At 40.5% G+C, this 12356-nt stretch overlaps 2 protein-coding genes across 3 annotated transcripts; both read left to right on the forward strand.

Moving 5' to 3' along the window:
- Positions 1 to 8502: 8502 nt before the first annotated feature.
- Positions 8503 to 11030, forward strand: LOC110871930. 2 transcript variants are annotated; one of them, XM_035982879.1, is made up of 4 exons: positions 8503 to 8659; positions 8811 to 9076; positions 10342 to 10497; positions 10627 to 11030. In XM_035982879.1, exons 3-4 carry the CDS (start codon positions 10350 to 10352, stop codon positions 10767 to 10769), a joined length of 291 nt encoding a protein of 96 aa, XP_035838772.1. In that variant the 5' UTR covers positions 8503 to 8659; positions 8811 to 9076; positions 10342 to 10349; the 3' UTR covers positions 10770 to 11030. The 2 variants fall into 2 exon arrangements, with proteins under 2 accessions (XP_035838772.1, XP_021976379.1); XM_022120687.2 differs by lacking the exon at positions 8811 to 9076.
- Positions 8685 to 11030, forward strand: LOC110871931. The gene is made up of 4 exons (XM_035982880.1): positions 8685 to 8701; positions 8811 to 9076; positions 10342 to 10497; positions 10627 to 11030. Exon 2 carries the CDS (start codon positions 8815 to 8817, stop codon positions 9064 to 9066), a length of 252 nt encoding a protein of 83 aa, XP_035838773.1. The 5' UTR covers positions 8685 to 8701; positions 8811 to 8814; the 3' UTR covers positions 9067 to 9076; positions 10342 to 10497; positions 10627 to 11030.
- Positions 11031 to 12356: the final 1326 nt, after the last annotated feature.

Genomic DNA, 12356 nt, shown 5'->3' on the forward strand with positions numbered 1-12356 from the left:
ACAAGTTGCAATTTGTGCAATAGCGACAATTTGCTTCTGGCGGGTGATGGTACGTGCACGTGAAACACAGGGGATGAGGCCCATTGTAAGCACGTTTCGGTTGAACTGGGACTGATCGGAGAGGTTCGGGTTGCGGCAGCCCAGTTGTTGAAGAGTCTGGGCTCACGGTCTTTCGTTTGCGGCTAGGTTGAGCTTCCTGAGATGATACAGTGTCGTTGTCGGATTCGCCTGATGATTTGACAGAGACATTGTCGGAGCGATCCTTAGAGGAACCTTCAGAGGAGTAGCCGGATGATTCCTCATCCGATTCACCAGAGGAATCGTCGGATGAGTTGAGGGTGATTGCTTGATGAGCTTGTTTGACAGGCTTTTTGGAGAAGAACCCGTCCAAGACTCATTTACTGTTGATCTCTGCGGCTAAACGGTAGGCTTCTTCGATGGTAGCAGGTCTTGCAGCTTCTACAAAATCACCCACACTCTCAGGTAAGCCGCGGAGGTACTTCGCGATGGCTTTCCTTGAAGTGTCAACTTGACTTGGGCAGATTGCGCTAAGCTACTTGAACCTTGCTGTATAGCCAGCATTGTCACCTTAGGTTTGCTTGATTTCCCAAAATTCGTTTTCTAGCTTCTGGACTTCATGGGGGGGACAATATTCTTCCTTCATGAGTTCCTTCAGCTCGTCCCAAGAGAGGGCGTAAGCTGCGGAGATCCCACGTTTGTTGCGTTCGGCGGTCCACTAGTCGAGTGCTCGTGATTGAAATACCCCGGTAGTACAAGTAGTACGGAAACTATCGGGACACCCACTTTGTCGAAGGGTGACTTCGATAGAATCGAACCACTGGAGCAGTTGGGTCACACCTCCTTCACCTGTGAATTCCATCGGGTCACAGGCTTTGAAGTGTTTGTAGAGGAAAGTAGATTGCGGCTCTTCCATCTTAGAGTCCTTCGCGGTTCGAGCGTTGCTGAGAGAGTGCACTTGAGAGACAATTTGAGGAATGAGCTTGACCACTTCCCTGGTCACAAGCGAGGCAATCCTCTTATCGGCGCTTCGTTTGGCTCTTCTCCTAGCTATTCGTTTCGAGATAGAGTTGTTGGAAGGCATCTAGACAGAGAGAGATTTGGAATGAGATTCGATCATAATGATTTCGAGTTTACGATGCGATTGAGCGCGGTCGAAACTTGTAACGTGCAATATAAATAGACTTCACATAGGAGCCACATAGGAGACACGAACTTCCTAGATTTTCACACAATGTCTTGATTGTACTTAGATATAGATAGTTGTAGTTCATACTTACACACACATATATTACGGTTTAGAATGCGCGAGAACGCGTTAAGAGAGGGACTGCGAGAGAAATCGGACAATTGGTCATTAGTTTTGTTGCGATCATTCGGTCTTTGTTTTGGATTGCGATGGCCGTAACTGAGTTCATCAAATCGTAAAATCCGGTGAGTTGTAGGCTTAGTAAGATATTCGGAGTGCCTCGGGTGTTTAGGCATCGACTACCCAAGGTAACTCAATCACACCCAACAAGTTCGTGCACACGCGTTGACTCTAGAGGTTTATGCTTCCACTGGGATGCAGCTCATGGCACTCATCCTCCAAGTCATCGCGTGGCTCGAGTCATTGTGATGGTCGAGTCCCTGGTGAGAGCTTTTGGAAAAAGATTTTAGGGAGTGGAACGGTTTATTAAGGTACGGGTTTCACCCCTGACTTAACAGTTTCGTTCCCAATTTGTGGTTACGCTCAACGAATGAATCCGAGAGCTCCACCAGAATTTTTAAAGGGAGGCTTTTGTCGAGGTATGGATGTCACTCCTGACTCCACGAAAGATTCTCGTGCTAGAAAAATGCGCTGAGTGAGCAATCCTATCGAGAGTTACTGGTTTTCACACCTGGTCTCAACTGGATCGCTCGGTTGTGAGATGCGAGTATTTTCGAAAACATGTGTATTATGTCTGCCTTAGGAAAGGCTAAGTAGTATTACAGCCTTAGGAAAGGCTTCTTCGTGTGAAGTTGTAGTATGCGGGGTTCACACAAAGTCATAGTTTTTGCAATTTCGAACAGAAGCATCAGGTAGGCGCAATACAAACCCCACTGGGTTCGTACGAGGCAGCCTGTGGGTGCTTAGACTATAGACTAGGTCATTCTCTAAGACGTCGACCCGGACTAGGTCGAGTCTCGCCTAATTCCCTATAGTTATGGCTCTGATACCATTCTGTCACACCCCAACCGATGGCGGAATCATCGGGGCGCGGCACTAGGCGAATCAGATTGCTCAAGAGAATCCATAACAACTAAATTGCGATAATATTTATTACATTTGTTATCCCATACTAACAAACAATACAATCACATACGTTATCACAGATTTCTTGTCCTCTCGAACAATTCAAATCCGACAACCTAGATTTTAGGTGAGTTTCTAGACTTCCTAGCTTGATTTTGATGTAGACTTCGACTAAACCTGCAACATACGTTAAAATATTGTCAATACAAAAGTATTGGCGAGTATACAGGTTTGATATGTAGTAGTATAATAGATTAAAAGTGCTGCGAATTTCCACATGCATAAACGTAATACACGACATATATACTCACGAAACTGATACTAGATGGCATAACTAGACCCCGTCGGGCGCAATAGTACTATACTAGTCGTGGTGGGACGTCACGAGTATAAGTCCTAGCATACATGCATCTAGCATCACGTATATCTATGCAAACAGTTATTCGCAAGTGATAGATTGACAATTTGATTCATTCGTTTGATAAGTTCGATTTATAAGGAACGTATGTTACACCCAAAATTCGATAAAAAGGGGTCAAGTATACTCACAGTGTGTATTCGGTTGGATTGACGGGATGGTGCCTGAAAATGTCCTGATTTCAGACTAATTACATGAGTATTGGGTTACGCGTTAAACGGTATCGAATTACATGAAATTGGACGAAGATTGGATTGAACTGGCCCACTCGGATGGACTGCTCGATCGAGTGGGCTGCTCGATCGAGTGGGCCGTTCGATCGGCTGGTCCATTCGGATGGACTGCTCGATCGAGGGGGCCGTTCGATCGGCTGGTCCAGTCGGTCGGCTGGTCCACTCGATCGACTGGGCCGCTCGATCGGCCAGCCTGTTTAGCTGTTCCTTTGACGATTTCGCGTGTTTTTCGGTGGTTTTGGTCGAGACGTTGTTGTGACGCGTTGAACAACTGAAATCCCATCAATTCCGACCTGTTCTAACGGTCGGGAATCACCCCGTTTCATCAGAACTGGTCGTTCTTGGCGGTTCTTCCGTGTTTAACCCGAAACCGGTCGTCTCTTCGGCAGGAATCAGATCTTTGACCAACACGACACTAGGAATGAGTAGAAGGTCGGTCTAAGCTCTGTTTCCACCGTTCTTATGTATAGATCTGATGTGGAAACCTTGATTATTCTTGCGGAAGTTCTTAGATCTGAGTTGTTCTTGGTGGAATGAGGCCAACACTTGAAGTTCATAAGAACTTCATGATAACATCACTCTAGAACATCTCAAATCTGTAACTTCTTGGTTAGAAATCATGGATTTAGACGAGATTTATGTAAAATCGTTTGGAAATCACCTGGATCCGAGTCCTTCTTGCTTGGGATGACATTTCTCTTGAAGTTCATAAGAACTACATGGTGACATCACCCTAGAATGCCCCAAAATCCAGAGATTCCACGGTTGAAAGTTGGAATTTGAAAGGTAGAAAGGTGTAGGATTGAATATAGATTATAGAAGTACAAGATTTGGGTTAAAAACTTACAAGAATCGGGAGAAATCGAGAGAAAAGTGGTCAAGAGCGTCCTGGTCGAGCAGCAACAGTAACAACAAGTGTTTGGGAGGTGAATGGGGTATTTATAGGTAAGAGGGGAGGAAGAAGGAGGAAAGGCGGGCCGGATCAGCTGGCCCGTTCGGTCGGCCGGCCCAGCCGATCGGCTGGCCTGTCCGATCGGACGGCCCAGTCGATCGGCTGGTCCGTTCGATTGGGCGGCCCAGCCGGTTGGCTGTTCTGTCCGATCGGCCGGCCCAGCCGATCGGCTGGCCCGTTCGATCGGGCGGCCCAGCCGATCGGCTGGCCCGTCCGATCGACTGGCCCAGCCGTTTGGCTGGCCCGTCTGTACGGAAGCCTTTAGTCCTCGTTTTTTGCGCGTTTTCGACAGTTTGGGCCATAATTTCATATATTTATATAACTTTTTAATTATTTATTATAATTAATCACAAAAGGTCGCATATACGCATCTATATATCCAATATTCGGTGTGATGATCGAGTTACGCGTGCCTTCGAGTGCGTTCTTCGATATGATGAGCCACAATGATTATCGGGGCACTACTTGCTCGTGTTGCCGTTATCGTCACGATGGCTGGAGACATGGTACTCACCCGATAGTCTTTGTTAGCGTTGCTTGTTTACGTTTTGACACCTCACGGTTATTGAGGAGGGTAGATTAAGTCCTCACTCAACAACATCGTGAGTGTTATAATTTATGAAAATAGGTTTGTAATAGCGATAGAATATGCGTAATTATTCGATTATACCTCGATTTAGCGATATATCTGAGGTAGTTACATTATGATCCGAATCTCTGGTGCTAGGCGTAACGAGTGTATCGAGTAGTAACAACGCACGAAAGTGCGGGTTGTTACACCTATGAAGCAAGTGTCTGTCTATTCAATTAAGAGGAATCATTATGTGCTTCCTTCTTGATGCATGTCTGTGTCGAACAGTTTCTCTGTCGCTTATTTCTCCACTCACCGTGAAATCGAACAGCTTCTTAATAGATTCCGTTACGACGATTTAGAGAAACAGAGAATCACTAGCTAGTTTGTCACCGACAAAGGATAACGAAGATGAACATTGTATTTATCATCCGTGCCTGGTTGAATTGCAGAAAGCAAAGGATAACGAAGATGAACATTGTATTTATCACGAAAGTACTGAACAACGATTGTAGGTGCGGTTTTGAATTAAACTGATTTTAAAAAAATAAAACGAAATGGATTTCGAACAGTTGGTCAATGATAAAATGATATTGAAATTTGTGAGCCTTCAAACTAACGACGAAGTTTTCTCCGTCGCTAATTTCTCCATTCACCGTGAAATCGAACAGTTTCTTCGTAGATTCCGTCCGGTTTCAAAGCCGGTTGAGGATTACGAGTGTTCTAGACTCGTTCAAGGCGTGCTTGTTTGTGCGATTTACAAAAATAAGGATGCATTCCACGGTAAACGATGCAGCTGATGAAACCGAAGCTGTTATTTCTGTTGTTTAGTACTTCTGAGATGATTCAAGTGAGTCCTATGAAGCAAGTGTCTGTCTATTCAATTGAGATGAATCATTGCATTACGTCCCCGTTGAAAACAAGTGGTTGAAATGGTGGAACCCTTGATTTGAAAAATATTTTTGAGAAATTTATAGTTCAATACGCATTGTATAGGCCTATACGATGCGTATTAATCGATGAATTTACTGAAATACCCCTGTTTTTCTGATAAATTCAGGGGTATTTTGAGAAAATTGAAAGTTTGATACGCATCGTATAGGCCTATACGATGCGTATTAAGTTGATATACGATACGACATAGGCCTATACGATCGTATATGGCATTATTTCAAATTTAGTTTTATCATGTTTCCCTCGGTTCGACGCGTATACGTCTCGTTTTTTGACGAACTTTCGCATATTTTGTCGTTTTATGACGTATACCTTCAACATAAGTCGTTTCGGTGCCGTTCGGTTGCGTGCGAATATCGTATTCTATGATTACGTAGAGTTTTGTTTGAAATCCACTTGTACTCCATAGTGTCGTCTTATATGTATACGTGTGTGGAAATATCGTTAGTCGCATACTTTGACGTATTTTTGCGTATTTTGACGTATTCTAACATATTGTTGCGTATTTAATAGTATTTTTGACGTATTTGAGCGTATTCTAACGTATTTTAGCTTATTTTAACCTATTTTAGGGTATTTTTACGTATTTTAGCGTATTTTAGCGTATTTTAACGTATTTTAGCGTATTTTAGCGTATTTGAGCGTATTTTTTTTTGTATTTTAGCTTATGTTGAAGGATAACGCAAACAAGTTCTCCACAGTTTGTTATTCAGATGTCTATTCGGTCATCTTTCCAAACTACAACACACGATAAGTTTAAACTTTATAGTGTGTGATTTGACCAGGAAAGGATTGGAGGTGATTTATACTTTTAATAAGCTGTCACAGTTGTCAAATTCGTTGCGTGCATTCATATTGTTTAGACAACAACAGATAATGAACGGATTGTTGGACTTCTTGTTCCAAATGCACGCCTCAATTAATCTTTTTTACTCTTTTCTTCGATTTCAACAAATCTTTTCAATAATCAGTACGCAACAAAGAGACCGCCTTGTTAATTTTAATGAAGCAATGAAGATTGAATCTGCAAACCGCAACCATTTTTGACCACGGAAATGGTGGCTATGCGAAATACAAACCGCAATCGTTTGTGACTACGGGAAACACTAGCAAAAGAAACAAATATTTTTAGAGAAGCATTGGGATTCAAGGGTTTAGTTGGAGCATGAAGAAACGAAACCCTAACATTCGTTGACTGAGAATGTGTGCAAACTGAAGCATCTTGACACGATATAATTGCAAGATTGTTTGTCGGGCTTCCAATGCTCACACATGGTGGTAAACAACGCTGATACGAACACATACCAACTGATTCAGATTTAAACAATGCACGCCTCAATTCATCTTTTTTACTCTTTTCTTCGATTTCAAAAAGTCTTTTCCTTTTCCTTCAATTTCGAGAACATTCTCCGTAACATGAAGACATGTCGGGTTCTTCTGCTAGTGGTATTTTAATGAAGTATTGAAGATTGAATATGCAAACCGCAACCGTTTTTTACTACAAAAACGGTGGCAATGTGGAATACAAACCGCAATCGTTTGTGACTTTGGGAAACACAATTTTTCTTTTTGAGCTTGATGGATGTCCGTTATCTCAACGTTTCTCCTTACATTACTGATCTGGAATTGGAGAACCGTTGTTAATTTAGTGATTCTCAATCAGATATTATTTATTGAAACATAAATGAAACCGTTGGAAAAAAACTGAAACAATCTGATATTATCTATTTGTGTGTGTCACATCCATCCTGTTATAGCAATCGATATTGTTTAATTTTACAGATTTGTTTCTTATTGGCCATTATTCGACCGAATGTTTGGGTACTTCTTCTAATGGCGTCTCATTAGCGCTTTTAACTACCAAAATAATGCATACACAAATAGTTCTAGTGGACGAAGCAAAGAGACCGCCTTGTTAATTTTAATGAAGCAATGAAGTTTGAATGCGCAAACCGCAACCGTTTTTACTATGGGAACGGTGGCTATGGGAAATTCAAACCGCAATCGTTTGTGACTATGGGAAACACAAGTTTTCTTTTGAGCTTGATGGATGTCTGTTATCTCAACGCTTCTCCTTACATTACTAATCTGGAATTGGAGAACCGTTGTGTATTTGCTTGCTGATCTGGAATTGGAGAACCGTTGTGTATCTGAATCAGGTTCTCAAACAAACACTACTAAAGATGAGTTGGTATTGAACCAAGAACATGAAGATCACGATGCAGACACGGGGGAAGAAAGTCAGTGGACTGCCGCAGATGAAGTCAAATGTGATCAAACATGGACATCAGACGTAAATCTTGAAGCAAATATGTGCTTCCCAATTTGCGGAACGTAATCTCAAATTGTCTAGAGAAGCGCTTTTATCATGTGTCATATGTTAACAAGAGTATGTTGTTCCAAGATCAATTCCAATTGCAGTTTTTTCAACTCTCCTGTTCCAAATGCAGCTGATGAAACCGGAGCTGTTATCTCGGTTGTTTAGTACTTTCGTGATAAATACAATGTTCATCTTCGTTATCCTTTGCTTTCTGCAATTCAAGCAGGCACGGATGCTAAACGTACTGTTTACATCCGAGACGATTCAAGTGAGTCCTATGAAGCAAGTGTCGGTCTGTTCAATTGAGAGGAATCATTGCATTACATCCATGTTGAAAAACAGAATCGATAAATTTAGGGAAAATGGGGTTGAAAGATGATAACCCAACAGTGGAGGATCTCATTCTACACCTTCGATAAATTCAGGGGTATTCTCAAATAATGTTTCCTAGATGTTTGAAGACCGACAAATGTCCAAAGTGCTGCTTCTTCGTTCGCGTGACGGAAAGCTACCGCGTGACAGGAAGCTACCTTGCAAAAATTAAAAAATTAAATCGACACCTTCAATACGTATCGTATAGGCCTATACGATGCGTATTACTTTTTGGTAAGGGGATATTGGCAGCCTTTGACAGACATAGAAGTTTGAACCTACCTCAATACGCATCGTATAGGCCTATACGATGCGTATTGAAGGTGTCGATTTAATTCCCCAAGATGTTCCAATAATACATCCCATAGACAAAACAAGGTGGAGAAAAAAAAGAAGAAAAACTAGTATGTGCAGAGCCCGGCCCAGGCGGTCTGTTAGGCCCACTAACGAGACAGAAGAAAGCGTGCACAGGAGGACTTTTTAAATCTACTACATTCCGATGAACAAGAACGCGTGCTTGTGATTGTCGGCCGCTGAATTGAATCGGTAAATTCCCAGTCAGTTTCTTTCTTCCATTTTGATTCATGTGTATGTTGTTGATTCATTCAGATTTCTGCAGTTATGATTGCTTTTTAGAATTAGGGATTTTGTTAGGGTTTGTCCATTTGTATTGAACAATTGACATTACCCAGGTTAGGTTTATGGAAGGCTGCTCACTTGCTGCATATTTGAACCTGTTTGTTGTTCGTCCGGTCCTCGCTTTCTCATTTGTAGTTTCCTTGCTTGTTCTTGGTTGGTTTTTGGCTTGGAAGCTTCTGCTGGTTCACGTCCCCCTGGTCCAGGAGATATTTGGTCTTAAAAAGAAACATCATCTTCCCAAACCCTTAACTCGCGGCCGCTTTTCACGCTTTTACAATACCCTTCTTCATTCCAACGTCTCTGCTTCTTCTTAGTGCCTGCCTGGTAAATTTCTACTTCCGCGTCTGTCTTGTTATCATTTTACGCTTTTATCTAGGGCTGCAAACGTTCGGCCAACAGTTTGTGAACCGTTCGGCGTTTGTGTTCGTTCGTTTATTAAACAAACGAACACGAACAAGAAATTTCCTTTTTTTAGTTAAATGAACAGAGGTCGTGTTCCTTCGTTTATGTTTGTGAACATTCGGTAATGTGTTTGTTTGTATTCGATAGTTCATTAGTGTTTTTAGTTTGGGTTATTGGATTTTATCACCCCCAACTATTAGCTGTTGGCGGCTCCCACCCTCAACTATCACTTTGACGCTCGTCACCCCCAACTTAACACTTAGTGTGTTCTGTCACCACGTCGTTAACTAATCACTAACTTTTAATCTTGTTACTATACTTTTGGGGTGTCCTAACATCCCTAAAACCTTACTAAGATCCATATGACACCCCCAAAAGTATAGTACCAAGATCAAAAGTTAGTGATTAGTTAACGACGTGGTGACAGAACACACTAAGTGTTAAGTTGGGGTTGACGGGCGTCAAAGTGATAGTTGGGGGTAACAACGGCAAATAGCCAATAGTTAGGGGGTGATAAAATCCATTAACCCTTTTAGTTTTTATATTGATTTAAATACTTCAAAATTCCGACAAATTAAATATCTAATAAGTGTCATTGTGTTATATATTCTGTTCATGAACGATTGTTTGTTTCCATTTGTGTTCGTCAAAGTTCGTTTTTGTTCATTGCCTAAAATTAACAAACAAACACAAACGAACAACAAATTGATTTCCTTAACAAACGAACACGAACATAAAATCTTGTTCGCGAACACATATATTTCTTAACAAACGAACACGAACAAGGTCTTGTTCGTGTTCGTTTGCAGCCCTAGTTTTATCTTGTAAAGTGGTTAGGAAACCAACGAATGCTGTTGTGCAAATGACAATGTTTCTTGTTAATGTACCAATGAAATCTTTCATGATGGAAAACTATCTTCCTAGATATGTCATTTAGTGACACATTTGAGAATTAGTGCTTCTTTCTAACTTGTACGAATAAATGCAACTTTAATGATGGATGATACAAAAGGACAATGATGTCATTGGAGGTATGTAGAGATTGTGAATAAGGAACGGTGAAATGCAACTTGCCTGGCGCCTCATGTTTTTTTAAGACCAGTCCTATATGTGATTTTGTTAATGTGTATCAATTCTTGAAATATAAAAATGTAGATTTCTAAGATGTTTTCTTTTTGGATTCAAAGATAGCATAATGGCGTTGAGGCGTATGCTTGGGTTCTCTGATGGTGAGCTAATGAGATCTGATGCAAAACCTTGCTCGAGGTTGATGAGGCATACTGCTGGGGTTTTTAGTGTTGGTGGAGCCTTAGGATTTTGGATTCTCTGTCGTTTGCATTACGGTTTGTTCTCTTCTATCATATTTTTGCTTCTTATATGCCATGTTCCTGTTTTTATATGTTGCAAAAAGACCAAACTAAATGATGTTGTATACTTATAGGATTAACTAATATCTAGTGCATGGGTTGCAGGTCCTAGAGTGAATGTTCCTCGAAGTCTGAGGTGGGCAGGGACCGGGGCCATCACTGTAAGCGCTGGCACAGCTTTACTGGTTCGCCTTTTTAGCCCTGAGTGTGAACCCCAGAACATTGAGGCTTATGACAAGAAAAAATAAAATATACATCTCTCTCAGATCATGACTAAACGGTACCAGTTTATGGATTATGTCAATGTGGTTTGATTTTGTAAAATACTAAGCATGGATTTCTGTCTACTTTTGCTATGTTTTCTGCTTTGGAATGGCCATGAACTTGTGTGATACACACTTTGGTTGTGTGTGTGTCAATTGCATACGTGAAAACCAAATTTAGGATCATGCTAGTAGATATCAACATGCTCGTTGCGGCGAGAAATTACAAGGCTTGGTTTGAATAAAGTCGATGTGGAAATGTAGATAGAAATATGCACATCACCCTCCATGACTATTCGGATTCCTCTTGTTATGTTGGTAGATTCCTCTTGTTATGTTGCGAGATTTTGGTCGGTATCGGTTCTATTTATTATAGCAATTGACACATGTTTTACGTATAAAAAAGAGTATCAGTTGTGTTACCAATGCTTGAACCGTATCGGGTCACTTCATCACCATGCCAGTACAGACTTGTCACTCGATATAGCTTATAATTATAAAAAATACTCTACTATGAATACGGCTTTGTTTTTGTTTACATATAACGGATTAGGCACTCTACTATGAATACGGCTTTGTTTTTGTTTACATATAACGGACTAGGTACCGGATGTTGAGACGATATTGGTTCGATAAGTCAGGATAAAGAAAAAAATCAGTTTAATTTGGGTAGTTCGATTTTGAGTAGCAATAAACATGTAAAAATTATATTTAAACTTACAAGATAAATCAAAATCAATCAGTGTTTGATTATATATGTTGTAATTAAAATTAGAAGAGTTAAAAGCTTAAAACAACCTAAAAAACAATTTAGAGTTAACACAGATGGTCCTTATACATATTGCAACTTTTATCCTAATGGTGGTATTAAATTTTTAACTATTGTCCACAAGTAAGATGGATGAAAAAACATCAAATTTTCCAGTTAAATCCTTGTAAAATGTCTAAATTACTCTTAGTATTAAAAAAAATTATCATTATCTATTATCATTATCATTATCAATCTACTAATTTTACAAGCTCAGGAATAGTGTTCTCGCCACGTGGCAGAACACTATTAGTTGTGTTTTTTTCATACATCGGACTTTGTTATTGTATATACAGGTTTTGATTTGGCATCTTGATGTGTTTGTGGCATTGGTGTAGCGGTTAGTGTGTTGTTATTTTAGTGATTGGGCATCGGTTCGAAATTGTCCGGTATCGGTAGCCATATGAGAGATGGAGCCGTGTGTGTGTATGTGTTCTGCACATGTTCAAATCGTTTTAAAGCAACTGAAGGTAACGGAACCGGATTCAACCGGCAATGGTTTACGATGGTGCTTTAGGGTTTCGAAGACATCAATGTGTGATTTTTCGGGCAGCGTCACTCAACAACCTCGTTTAAGAGCATTCACATCCATTCCATTATATTTTTACCCTATATTACACTAAAATGCACTATATTTTCTCTCTACTTTTAAATTAAATAATATTTCTTTATACCTTTATCACTATCTTTTCTCTCACCTCCACTCACAACCACTTTCAAAATATATTAAAAAGTTATAGGGGGTGAACAATGTTTTCTCAAAT

Source organism: Helianthus annuus, chromosome 14 (genome assembly GCF_002127325.2).
Source record: "Helianthus annuus cultivar XRQ/B chromosome 14, HanXRQr2.0-SUNRISE, whole genome shotgun sequence".
NCBI lineage: Eukaryota > Viridiplantae > Streptophyta > Magnoliopsida > Asterales > Asteraceae > Helianthus > Helianthus annuus.